At 37.8% G+C, this 14,192-nt stretch overlaps 1 protein-coding gene across 1 annotated transcript in view; it reads right to left on the reverse strand.

Moving 5' to 3' along the window:
- LOC150108675 (O-acyltransferase like protein-like) overlaps positions 1 to 14,192 on the reverse strand; it is a 185,422-nt gene that overhangs the window by 149,850 nt on the left and 21,380 nt on the right. The window contains exon 5 of the mRNA XM_090390500.1: positions 3,610 to 3,732. Within this exon, the coding sequence (XP_090246626.1) occupies positions 3,610 to 3,732 (123 nt within the window). The remainder of the gene's footprint in view (positions 1 to 3,609; positions 3,733 to 14,192) is intronic.

The following is a 14,192-nucleotide window of genomic DNA, read 5'->3' on the forward strand; positions in this document are numbered from 1 at the left end:
ATATCCCAATTTTGCAACAAAGGAAAACCGCATTTCAAACTTTTAATGGGAGACTAATGCGAGAATATTACACAACAATCAGATAAGAGTGCAATGGGAAATTTTGGATATAGCACGAGAGATGATACAGGAGCAAGTCTATTTGCAGAAAAAGCAAATCTGTACATCATGAATTCCTTCTTAAATACAAATAAAAACATAGGAAATGATCCCGTATGAACTAAAAATTTTGTGATTCATCAGAAAATAATGACTTTATTACCCAGAACATTTTGCAATGCTCACTTGATATAGCTGTTACCGCATAACAGAAAAAAGAGATAATTTCTGAACAAAGAAACTAGCGTATGAAGAAACGAGGAAAAATGAATCAAGATGATAGCCGATCGAATAAAACCAAACATACTGATTTGTACAATAAAAAAATCAGAGCCAAAACTGCTTTGGCTCATTGGCTCTGTGCAAATCTAGACCTTGCACAATCAAAGGAACAGGCAGGGATTCGAAGTGGCTTTAATGAAATATACCATATTCAAGTTGCACAACAGATTGTTGAACGGCGTAACGAATACCAACTACCATTATGCCTTGGTTTAATTGAATATCTTATGCAATATATGAGTCAACAAGTGGAGGAGCTATATGCAAAAAAAAAAAAAAAAAACATCAAATCAGCATACACCAATGCTACAGCAATAATTCATTTTAATGACGGAAATAAACTCAAGGTGGCAATACAGAGAGGAATAGGGCATGATCACACAACATTCCCCAAACTATTCACTGCATGCTTAAAAAATATTCACATTTTTTGAATCGGAAGAAAAAAAGTCTATGGATAAACGGAAAATATTTATGTTATTTAGGCTTTACAGACAACATAGTTATCTTTACTTCAATTGCACATTACATTACAGACACGAATCCGTGAACGTCTAGCAAAACAACTGTCTTAAAGATAAATCTAAAGAAGACTCTATGTTCAATAGTTACGTGCAACCACAAATAATAAAAATTAATCATGATGAAATTGAACACATGGATCATTACATATACTTAGGACAACGAATATAAATGGATCAAAATGTCATGAAAGAAGTTATAAGTACAATGCTAGGGTGGAAAACATTTGGAAAATTACAGTCAGTATTCAAAAGCAATTACTATGCCTGAAGAGGAAAGTTTTTAACCAGTGTTCTCTTCTAATATTGACATACAGCTGTGAAAGATGGACATTAAATGCAAAGGAATTTCAAAACTGAAGAATAACACAATTCAGTATGGAAAGCGGTATGCTTGGTATCAGAGGACTGGATCTGAAAAGGAATTCGTGGTAAACAAATCAAACTAAAGTATCTAACATCTGACATCATAGAAAGAGCGAAACATCTGAAGTGCCAATGGGCTGGGCATATTGTTTGAAGACAAGATCAACGATTTATAATAGAAGTACTAGAATGGAAAACAAAACGCAGATCAAAATCAGTCTGTTGACGACACCTTTAGATTTACAGAAGTGATCTGGGGAAGGAAGTCATTAACAGACAATTTTGGAGTCATCTTGGAAAGTCCTTCATCCAGCAGTGGATTGATAATGGTTGTTGATGATGATGGCTCAGACACAGATTTGTGTTTCATTTACCAAAATATTATTCTGATCATTCGACGTGATAATCGTGATTATAAGACACTCATTGTTAATATAATTCAGGTATGATTGACAGATATTATTACTATCAGATGTTTTATGAAACTGATATTTTTGCAATTTTACTTATTACCCTGGACGAGTGTTTAATTTCTTTAATTTCAATCTCCTTAAACTTAAGTTTTTAATTTCTAAGAGCAAATCTATATCTGAAGGTATATTTATTGCACTTTCTTATATGAAAAATCTCATATACTTACAGGCTTTACGGTGACTTTAGGTCTTGTTGCCAAGAAATAACCCAAAAAAATACCGACACAGTAAGCGCCAAGGTGAACGTATGGAAGGACGTAAGTCTTGGAAAAAAAATCGAGAAAATATCTGAAAGGAAATGTTTCTTTAAGAAATCATCATTTGACTTTCATAAATTTATCAAAATGTCAATATGTATTTGAAGTAAGCATCCGATCATCTTGAATCTCCTTCACAAGAGCAAACAAATTTGTTAACAGGGTTAGACATACTTTTGAACATTATAACCGAAAGGTTGGTAAGGAGTCTGTTCACATAGCATCGGTCGAACTGACGCCTTCTAATGACGTCGTTTAAATGTGACATGTCTACTAAATATTATTTTATTGATATGTTAGAGTCGTTCAATCGGCATATTAAATAATTGTAGTCATCAATAACCAGACATGGAAAATTACCAGAGAGAAAATATATTGAGAAAGTGTTACTGAAAAAATAAAATACTTGAAAAAAAAATAATAGATATTGGGAATAGGGTAATCATAAGAGTGAAAAATGAACAGCGATATCATGTTAAAGTTGTATAATAAAAAGTTGATATAAGAATAAAATATCATTGTTTACAGTGACAGAACAGCATGAGTAAAATGACATGCAAATACATAAAACTATATAAATTCAAAAGCCAAAATAAGCTTCCAAAGGAATCTACTACTTACAGAAGAACTTCTTAACAGAAAGTGTAAATATCTTCTCAGTACTTCAATCGCCATACATTTTGACCAAACCATATAGCCAAAACATGTAGCCGAATCATTGATTAAACAACGGTAATTTTTCAAGCATTCTCTTCCTTTAATGCATTGCATTTCCACGTGGTTTTTCACTGTCACCCAGTATTAGTGAAAATTTAATTTTTTTACATGAATTTTCCAACATCTATTTGAGAAAAGAATTTGCCTGGAAAATAACTTGTACACGAGGTATTCGAATGATTTCTACCGAATATTAATTCAGTTGTTGGGTAATAGTTAGATATTTAATTGTTACCATTCAGTTTTGTTTATTATTATTACATAGATTTAGTACTGTAGTAAGTTGTTATATTTCATCATGAGAAGTGAATTTAGCAAATGTCAGGAATTTGTCAGTTCTCTTTCGGGACGCTGATGAAAAGTTCACCCCGACGGCAGAATTTAAACAAAATTTTTTGTTCTGTTACTCATAGATGCTAAATGACACAAACATTTTTTTAAATAAATAAAATTAGCTTACACTAATGATGACAAACTGCAATTAAATCAGTTGTTTGACATGATAATGCTACGCAAAATACTCTTGCAATTACTGTCAAATAGTAACTAAACTGTAAGTAAAAGGTAATCTAACCTGCTGCTGATTATAACTGATCAATTGAATCGGCAGTTGAATTGAAGTAGCGATTAAGCACCATTTTAAGATTTTTTGGCATCATACATTTCAATTTCATTTGTTTTGTTTTGTTTTTCCTTTTCCGTTTTTTTTTTCTTTCGTTACAAAGAGAATTAAAAAAGACTGAGAAATCGTACTGTGCCATGCAAATATATATAAAGAATTATTATTTTAATAATAAAAATAATTGATTATTCTCTTTTAGTCAAGTGCAGATATATTTCCATTTCCTGTTATTAAATAATTTTGCACTATGATTTATTTCTGAAAGTACTTACTGGAAATCAATATATGTCATTAATAGTATTGGTGGCAGATCATATATATAGGTTACCAAACCCGAAGCGATTACCGAAACAGCAATTAGAGTTCCATTTATAGAAAGTGCAACTTTTGGCCACCTATGAAAATTACAAAATGAAATAATATTAATATTTATAGAATTTTTATAATTTGTAATTATAAGTGACATAAAATGTCATGAATATTTCTTGAATATTTCATATATGTAATAACTGCGCAACACAGAAAAATTAGAAATTTCTAGATCATCTGATATCCTTTTCTTCATAAAACCTCTATTCTTCTATTATCCAGAATGTAAGAATCCTTTATAAGGTTTTTCTTTTAAATGATATCCAGTCCCCCTACAGAAGAGGTGACAAGTTTGTTGCTTTCTAGACACTGAGTTTTTGTTCCACAATAACATGAAACGGACGGAAGAGCACATCTAATTAATAGACAACATTCTACATTAAAGCATCGGTTGCTTTGGCAGCTGATGCTTTAACGTAGAATATAAATAGAAAGATAATTCAAAATAACATCGACAGAAGCAGCACATGTATGAAAACAGAATGATTATCTTCTCGAACTTAGTGACCCCTGAAATGCAGGCATTGTATTTCAGGAAGTGGTTTTGAGCATATTACGATAAAATACCAAATGTAGTCAGGAAAAGTCCCTCCAAAATCATGAAGGTGCACTAGTATTTCTCTACATCAAGCGAAAATAAACATTCCTCGAAATTTTATTTATTCTCTTTTTGTCAAGTTTATGTTAATTTCTCTTCAAAATGTAAGCTTCATTCGACAGTTAAATTTACCAATTGAAACTTACAGTATTGACGTTAGAATATTTCACTACTCTGCTTAGAAGTTCAGAGTAGTGAAAGCTCAAGAACTTTGCAGCTATATCTGCAATTGTTCTATGAAATCTCAAATGAATATAAAAGACAAAACCTTATTTGTTTCGTGTGTGTTCTCTTAAGCAAATGTTTAGAGTGGTTCCATGAAACTTCATCCAAAACAGGTAATCGAAAGACAGTTTACCGAATGCAGTACTTTGTGGTTGTCTTCAAGTGAAAAATGAAATTCATCAGGCAATGCGAAACCACATTGGTTGATGAAAATATACACAAAAATTCCTCATCTTCAGTTCTAAGGTCATGTAGTTTTCCGAAACTTTAACTGATAAAAGTTACATAAAAAACATTGTGACCTGTAGTGACCATGTTGTCACCTCAGGTCACACAGCGTTACAATAGTAATACTGTGTGGCCTGAAGTACATAATACAATACTCAAGTGCACAGGAGAACATAAATATAGTCAATAATCAAGTACGTGTGAGAATTCGATTCGAATTTCATATGGATTTTATCTGAGTAGTTATACTATTAGAGTAGATAGCATAAAGGCATTCAAATATTTTTATTTCGAGACTAGTTTTCCAATGAAACATTTCTGGGAATCGTTTTTTTTTTTTTGTTGTTGTTGTTCTTTTGAAGAAAATTAGTATAATCGATCTCCTTTGAAATCCTTGAAGGAAATCAAAATGGATCTTTTTGTAATTTGCTTGCAACTACATTACAAAACTAATGCCAACATATATATAAAAATTAATAAAATTAGATTTAATTGTGGGTTTACCTTTCGTACATGGGGGTCAAATAAAAACAATATACAGAGTTAGCTTTGCATTAGGAATACTCCGTGATTTACATATTCGGCACGATAACGAAGTACCACGTGATATCAACGCTACGTGAGACTACTATAAATCGGCACACCTATCCTCTCTACGGAATCAATAAACGTTCGAATAATGAGACGTGGCGACGTAAGCGGCAGATAGTTGACTGCGGCAGATAGTTGGGACCAGGAGGGCAGGTGCCAGTATTTTGGAAACGGCCGCACTTGTTGGTTGCTTCCGTACTGCTGTATCAAAGATGTATCAGGACAGGATTAACCATGAACAGACATCCAGCAGAAGGGCTTACATTGGTTAGCAATGCGTGGTTGATCCTAGAGATGATAGTCTGGTGTCACGACTGGTATCTCCTCAACGACGTGAACATTTACAAAGCTCACCCGTCAGTGTAACATCGGGGAAGTTCGACCCATTTCCACCTTCACAATCTTCCATATCTTGCTTCGCCTGGGATTCCACAGCCGGAGACCAAAAAGGGTACCCATGATGACGCCTCGGCAACGCAAACAACGCATGGGCCAAGGAATCTCGGCAATGGACCCTCAACAGATGGAAGAAGGACATCTCGAGTGATGAGTTCAGTTTCCTGCTGCACGATGCTGACGTCAGGTTTCTCATTTGGGCGTAAACATCATGTATCCCTATCCCCTGGTTGCACAGTCGGGGTTCAACAGGTCCGTGGAGGTGGTGTTATGGTCTGGGGAACTTTTTCTTTTCACGTCATAGGTCCGTTGGTTATCATCCCACAAATACTGAATGGTGAACTTTATATCCTCACCTGTTAGCCGACGATCTGCTTTCATTTCTACAGGAGGTATATTCCGACCACAGGCTATCTTTGAACAAGACAACACACCTTGTCATCTGGCCCGCACAACTACTAAGTGATTGGATGAACACGAAAACAAATATCCTACATTGCTTGTCCCTGAAACTCCCCTAACTGTAACAAAATTGAAGATATGTGGGATATGCTAGGGATGTGAGAACTTTTGATCCTCCTCTACCACAGAATGAGAGTAAACTGACGGAGTTGCTGCACCGGACATGGGATGGGTCGAATTAGGCATGGAGAATGTTCGACATCTTGCGGAATCTGTTCCTAGTCTGCGAGCAGTTATTGCACAGAGAGGTGGACCAACACATTATTAGGTTGGAGTTCCTAATACAAAGCTAACATAATGTGTGTGTGTATATACAGGGTGTTCGGGATAAATTTGACAGTTTCGTAAGGAAAAAGAAAATCTTCTTTGTATCTATTAAATTTAATGAATTGACAAAAAACATTACAGGCAGAGTTAATTACAATACTATCAACAAGATTTACTCAAAATAACCACCATTAGCATCGATCACAGCTTCAATTCTGCTTCGGAACCTCGAACAAGCTGATGCTACAGTCTCCCTGGGAAGGGCCGCAAAAACTGTTTTAATTTTATCCATTAACTGGGCTTTTGTATTACTGGAAGTGCGATTGGTGTCTTTTTCAACTGCGCCCCATACAAAATAATCCATGGGGTTAAGGTCTGGGGAATTTGGAGGCCAAACATTTGGACTGGTGAAGTCGTAGAAATTTTCAGACAACCATTTTTGACTTTTCCCAGAGGTGTGGCAAGGGGCCGAATCCTGCTGCCATACATACGGCCTACCATTGGCTACCCTTGTTATCCAGGGCTTGACTACAGTTAGCAACTCCACGAACAAAGCCCGAATTCCAATGCCAGGGTTCTTCAACACCTGTTCCTGCAGATTTGCGAGGAATTCTGCTGTACGAACGCAATCAGATCGTCTGCTAGGGATCTTTCTTCTTGCTACATCCTCGTTGTCACCATTGCAAGTCTCTAGTTCATGCCTGATTGTTTTTACTGTATTCAGGGAGCATTGGGCAGCAGTCGTAATATCCTTATTTTGATGGCGGGCACGAATCATCATGATACAAGTTATTCTCTTCCATGATTCAGGTGGGTTCCAGCTATCCATCCTTTCTGACATCTTGTATATGAATGAAAAAGGGTCCAAACTTTTAAATGAAGAGAAGTGTGTGTTAATACATGTAACTTACGGAAAAATATAATTAATTATAAATATGTCAAATTTATCCCGAACACCCTGTATATATATATATACATATATATATATATATATATATATATATATATATATAGAGAGAGAGAGAGAGAGAGAGAGAGAGAGAGAGAGAAAGTATTTTACCTTGTACCTTGCATTTCTTGTTAAAGATACCAAGAAATTATATACTTGGTTTTAATTATTTTCCCAAATAAGCAAAACAAAGTTTTGCACGTGAAATATACTCACGTCTGAACTACTTGTACATAGAGGCTAATCACTTCATATCACTTGACTTAGTATGTATCCCATAATGCAAAGCACATCCCCATTCAGGCATGTATAATGCAATGCATAATGGGAAGGGTCACTACCCAGACCGGTTTCGACCTTTATTGAGGTCTCTTCAGTGACAGCCAGATCGGGGAGATATGCCAAGGTTGAAGTAATGCAGAAGTCATATATTCAAAAGCTCAGTCATGTAGCTCAGACGTGAATATATTTCAAGCGCAAAACTTTGTTTTGCTCACTTGGGAAAATGATTAAAAGCACGTATAAAATATCTTGGTATCTTTAACTTATTTTACATTCAAGGCAAAAAACTTTCTACATCTTTCTCTCATGCAGAGATTTTTTATTACGAATGTCAAGCATCTTTTGTTTACTTGTATATGAGATATATATATATATATATATATATATATATATATATATATGACTTCTGCATTACTTCAACTTTGGTGGTATAAGACACCATCCTGAATCTAGAAAAATGGTTTAAAGACTGGCGACTACAATTAAACCCCCAGAAAAGCAAAACGATACTCTTCACAAGAAGACGAGCGTTCCTCCAAAGGAGACATCACCCTGTTCAACTCCAAAATTCCCTGGAAAACTGAAGCAAAATACCTCGGAATAATTCTCGATAAGCGATTATGGTTCAACAGCCACATAATGAGCACATGCGCCAAAGCTTCAAAAGTTATCGCCCAGCTATACCCCTTGATCAACAGACACAGCAAACTAAGCTCAAGAAACAAAATTCTACTGTACAAGAGAGTGATCAGTCCCACAATTATATACGCCTCCCCCGCCTGGAGCCATACCTCCAAGACAAACATCCTCAAGCTACAAAGACTACAGAGTAAGTGCCTGCGGATGATACTGGACACTGTTTCATCAGGAACGCCCAGATCCACCGGGACATAAATATCCCCTGCATCTCTCCATTACTACGCTCCCTAGCAGAAAAATTCTTTATGAAGATATCTACGCATCCAAACCAACTAATACAGCAAGCCGGAAACTATGATTGTAATGCCCACTGGAAACATAAAAGACCGAAAGCCATCCTAACATTCAACGACGAATAACCACTCCTGCCCACTCAGGGCCAGCTAAAATAGCTCACAAATCTCTCCCATCACTGCTCCCGAAACAGACAACAGGGAATATGAAAAGCGTCAAGCTTCATACTCTGCGCCATATATGTCCTGCGTCCTGGGTCAACTTTGGTGGTCCAATTTCACAGTACACCCAACAAATTCATAGACTAATCGGATTCATTATCACAAGTTACAATTGGCACCAATACACCGGAGCAGTTTTTCTTGACTTAGAAAAGGCGTTCGACAAATTATGGCACTTTGGACTACTACACAAGTTGATTTTAGCTGGCATTCCATTAGATCTAGTCCAAATTATAGAGTCATTTCTTAGTGACAGACGAATGCAAGTCAAACTAATTGATATATTATCTACCCAGCGAGGCATCTTGGCTGGAGTTCCTCAAGGGTCCCTACTGGCACCGATACTTTTCACGATATACATGGCGGACATTCCGCACAATCCAATGTCATCCATCATTGCCCTATACGCAGGCGACACAGCTATACTAACCAGATCTATTAAACCGCACCTTGTCACCAAGAAACTGCAAGAAAACCTGCAGAGATTAGAGCACTGGTTCTAGGAATGGAGATTGCAAGTAAACCCTCAGAAGAGTATCGCCATGCTCTTCACTAAAACCTCAATATCTCCCAAAGATGACATCTTCCTATTTAATACCAGGATTCCCTGGAAAGCAGAAGACAAATATCTGGGTGTACTGCTGGACAGAAAACTAATCTTCAGTTCACATATAAAAGCCTCATGTACAAAAGCATCAAGAGTTATTGCACGGCTTTACCCTCTTATCAATAGGAACAGCAAGCTGGATACCAAAATAAAAGTGCTCCTTTATCAGTTGATGATTCGACCCATTATTACTTATGCCTCCACAGCCTGGAGCCACACCTCAAGTACAAATATCCTCAAACTAAAGAGAGTGCAAAACAAATGTCTCCGCATGATCTTAAACGTACCATGGCATATCAGAAATGTCAAACTCCACCGGGATACAAATATCCCCTACATCTATCTACTCTTTCCTGCAGTCTTCAGCAGTAAAGTTCTTTTCAGCATCCTCTTCACATCCAAATGAATTGGTGCAACAAGCAGCAAATTATGATAAAACAGACTTCTCAAAATATAGGAGACCCAAGGCCATCCTACTTCCAAATGAAGATCTTTAAATCGCACCCACTCAGGCAGAGCATTTAGCTCATAAACCTTTCCTCACACAGCAACCTTATCAAATAGCAGGGATTATAAAAGCATTTTGCTTCACCCTTATAGTCAGCAACGTCTTGCGTCTTGCAACTTTGGTGGTCGCGCTCCTCAACTAAATACAAAACAGTACTTAATAGATTGAATGGAGCAGTAAGAAATGCACTTAAAAATCATAGAAACCAAGTTTGGGATAAAAAGTTAGCCTCTATCTCACCTATTGATCATTCTATCTGGAGGTTACTCAGAAACATCAAAAATAAAGACAGATCCCTCCCCCACATAATCTCAAAGCAGGGCCTAGTCCACACAGATGTAGATAAGGCAGAAGCCATACTGAATAATCTAGAGGAGCAGTGCAAACCTTCTTATAACAAATTAGATTTCAATCACTTATACAAAATCCACAGACAGGCCAGGCATGTATTAAATCTCCCAGGTACCAATGCTGACCATATTGCACCCGCATCACTTGCTGAATTATATGGTATTATTAAAAACCTTAAGAACAATAAAGCTTCTGGACCAGACGGCATCTCACACAGGGTGATCAACTGCTGCTTCGAAAAGCTGTAGTGCACCTGACCAGTATAACAAATGCAATTTTAAGATTTCATTATTTTCCTTCCACCTGTAAACTGGCTGATGTAATCCCAATTCTTAAGCCAGGCAAGGACCCACACCTACAGTAAAATTATCGTCCAGTCAGTCTCATCTCCAATCTGGATAAGGTTGCATAGAAGGTCATCCTCTCACGAACTCCAAACCTCAGTAAATTACCTAAACATCCTCCCTAAAGAACAGTTTGGTTTTTGGCCACACCATAGTACTTACTACCCAGCAAATTCACAGAATTGTCGAATACATCACCACCAGCTACAACTGGCGCCAGTGCACAGGACCTGTTTTCCTATACCTATCCAAAGCAATTGACAAAATCTCGCATTTTGGACTCCTACACAAACTTATCTCAGCAGGTACATCACTAGAAATGGTTCATCTAGTCTATTCATATCTTTAGAATAAATCAATGCAAGTTACAATCAACGGTTGTACATCGTCCCAGCGCCATATCTTTAATGGAGTGCCGCAGGGATCTCTATTGGCTCCATTTCTGTTTTCTATATACATGTCAGACATTCCACACAATACCATGACTTCCATTTTGGCCCTGTATGCGGACGATCCGGCAATACTAACCAGATCTCTCAGACCCCATTTCATTACCAGAAAGCTTTAAGAAAACCTTCTAAAGCTGGAGGGTTGGTTCTCCAAATGGAGTTTGGAAGTCAACCCCCTAAAAAGCTCAGCCGTTCTTTTCTCAAAAAGGCCAATGTCTCCTGCAGGAGATGTGTTACTATTCAATAATAAAATTCCCTGGCAGACAAAAACAAATTACCTGGGTGTAATTCTCGACAAAAAGCTATCTTTCAACCTACACATCAAATCTACGTGCGCAAAGGCATTTAAAGCCATAGCTCAGATCTATCCGCTTATTAATAGAAATAGCATGCTCAGCAACAGAATCAAATTGCAACTATACCAGATGACGATTCGTCCTATAATCACCTATGCCTCTCCTGCCTGGAGCCACACCTGTAATACTAACATTATCAAGATATAATGAGTGCAGAACAAGTGCTTATGAATGATTCTGAACGTCCCGTGGTATGTTAGAAACAATCAACTTCATAGAGACACAAATATTCCCTATATTTTCTCTTTTCTACAATCCTTAGCATCCAAGTTTTTCCTAAAGACGTCCACACATCCCAACGATTTGGTTCAGCAAGCTGCAGCATACGAAGCAACGGACATATTCAAATATAGAAGACCAAAAGCTACATTAGCCTCCTATAGCGTTGCATTATCTCCATGCCCATCCAGAGAGAGCAAACTGCTCATAACTTTTACCCTCACTGTAACCACAACAGATAGCAGAGAATATGAAAAACATCTTGCTTCACCCCCAAAGACATAAATGTCAATTGTCAATTGTCAACTTTGGTGGAATTTAGACGGGCTTTTCATGTGAACGAACATATTATTTTAGACTGAGCCTGATTAGTTTGTTTGGAAGTTTTCACTAAACGTGCATTGCACTGGTGCAGACACAGTTTGTTTGCTACTGTCCCCCCTCTGCATGAAATATGCAAGGGGTCTAATGGCCGGCAGGCCCCACCCGCAATGAGGACCAGTGGTGGATTTATGGTTTTATTTAGGGAGGTATGATTTCAATCTGTGGCCAAGTGATTTCGCGACACTCCTTTTCCCTACTGTAGGATAGCTAGTTGTATTTTATTGTTGGTAGACAACTAATAGTGTCTACGGGATTTGCTAGTGGACCCACAAAAGTCCACAGGATTATCTGTAACCTGTTAGGGACACCTGAGCAATCTCTATTCTTTCTTCATCTGTGTCTTTACACATTTCTAAATTATTGTTGTCATGGAAAAACGTCTGAATAAGGCCAAATTCGAGGAAGTATACAAGGAATTCCTCTGACTAGGAAAGCTACTGAGTGATAATTGGCCAGGAAAAGTCATGCTCTTTGACACATCCCCCCCCCACAGAAGTCACAGTGGACAATATGGATGACAAAAGTGAAGATCCCATAACTCTGATGCAAACAGATTTTGCACACTCCCCAAGTATGGAAGATGCTACATCACAAGACATCAGTTATCAGATCTTGGAAACTGATACAGAATTCCAAATGGTCAAAAAGAAGAGGAAAATCTCTACCAATGTTGAAGAACCCAAAATAACAGAGATAGAAGCATTCAATGGTCCTAAAGAAAATATACCACCAGTCATCTTAAGGGATAAGGAAAAATGGATCCCTGTCTCATCAGCCCTCAGATAACAAAACATCTCATTCTCATGCGCCCAAAACTCAGATGATGGAATTAAAATAAAACCCACTACTGTGATGGATTACAGACAGATTACCAGATTTATGGACAATGCTAATGTCCCATACCATACCTTCACTTTACCCAGCGAAAAGAACCTGAAGGTGATTCTGCGTTCGATAGTTGAAGGTATCACTCCTGAAGATGTGAGCACTGATCACTCCAGAGACAGGACCTGTCCCCGGTAAAAGTGAGTAGGATGCTCAGATCAGATGAAAGACTATGCCGTTGGTGCTGGTGGAAATAAGCAACACTCAAGATTTCAACTGGGCCTCTTAGGAAAAGAGCATCTGCAGAACAGTGTCATAAATGCCAAAGGTTTGGACATACCCAAAAATTATGTAAAGGTGCTTGAAGTGCGGCGAGGGACACCATAACATCACATGCACCAAGCCACGCTCCACTCCAGCCTGCTGTGCAAACTGCAGAGGACCTCACCCTGTCAACTAGGGATGCCTTTCCAATGCAAAAAATCGAGGATCAACAAAAGTCAATCTTGCTCCTCCACGTGACAACGTTTTAAGCAACGAAGCAGATCGTCTCCGAGTCCGAAACACCTCACCTTCAACCTCACAGGAAGGAACAACCATCACCAAAACATATGCTGAGGCTGCAAGAACCAAACTTCCTACATCTCTCGAGCTAGAAAGCTACAACACAACATCCGTTTTAACAGCTCACTTGCCACCATGCTACAGGAATTCAGCAAGACATGCCCTGACCATCTTTCAGAAAGGGATTACTGCAAGGCACTCAAACCATTTTAACAGCCATCTGTCATGAGTAAAAAAATTCAAACCAAAAGCTCTTAAGATAATGGCATGGAATACAAATGGATTGATGAAAAAGGTCTTGGAACTTCAAGAATTTGCCACTCGTCTCAGTGCTGATATTATCTTGATTGGTGAAACACACCTAAGACCATCTAATTACCCAAAAATCGGTGGATACACTATGTACAGAAACGACAAAATTGGCACAAGAGGTGGAGCCACAGCCATGTATATTAAGAGTTATTTGAATCATAATACAATAGACAAGCCCAAAACAGTAAACATGGAGGTGACCGGTGTGGAGGTACATACCTGCAATGCTGGGAGTCTCAAGATCTATGGTGCTTATAATCCTCCGATCATTCCTCTGCTGACAACAGATCTGGACTCAATACTTAGCCCAAATGACTCTATAATAATAGCAGAAGACCTGAACTCAAAACACACAGCATGGTACAGCTCTTCAACTAACACCAAAGGCCACACACTATTCAACTTTGTAATGCTT

The sequence above is a fragment of the Typopeltis vanoorti genome, chromosome 3 (genome assembly GCF_054136105.1).
Source record: "Typopeltis vanoorti isolate ZY-2024b chromosome 3, IOZ_Tvanoo_1.0, whole genome shotgun sequence".
Classification (NCBI taxonomy): Eukaryota; Metazoa; Arthropoda; class Arachnida; order Uropygi; family Thelyphonidae; genus Typopeltis; species Typopeltis vanoorti.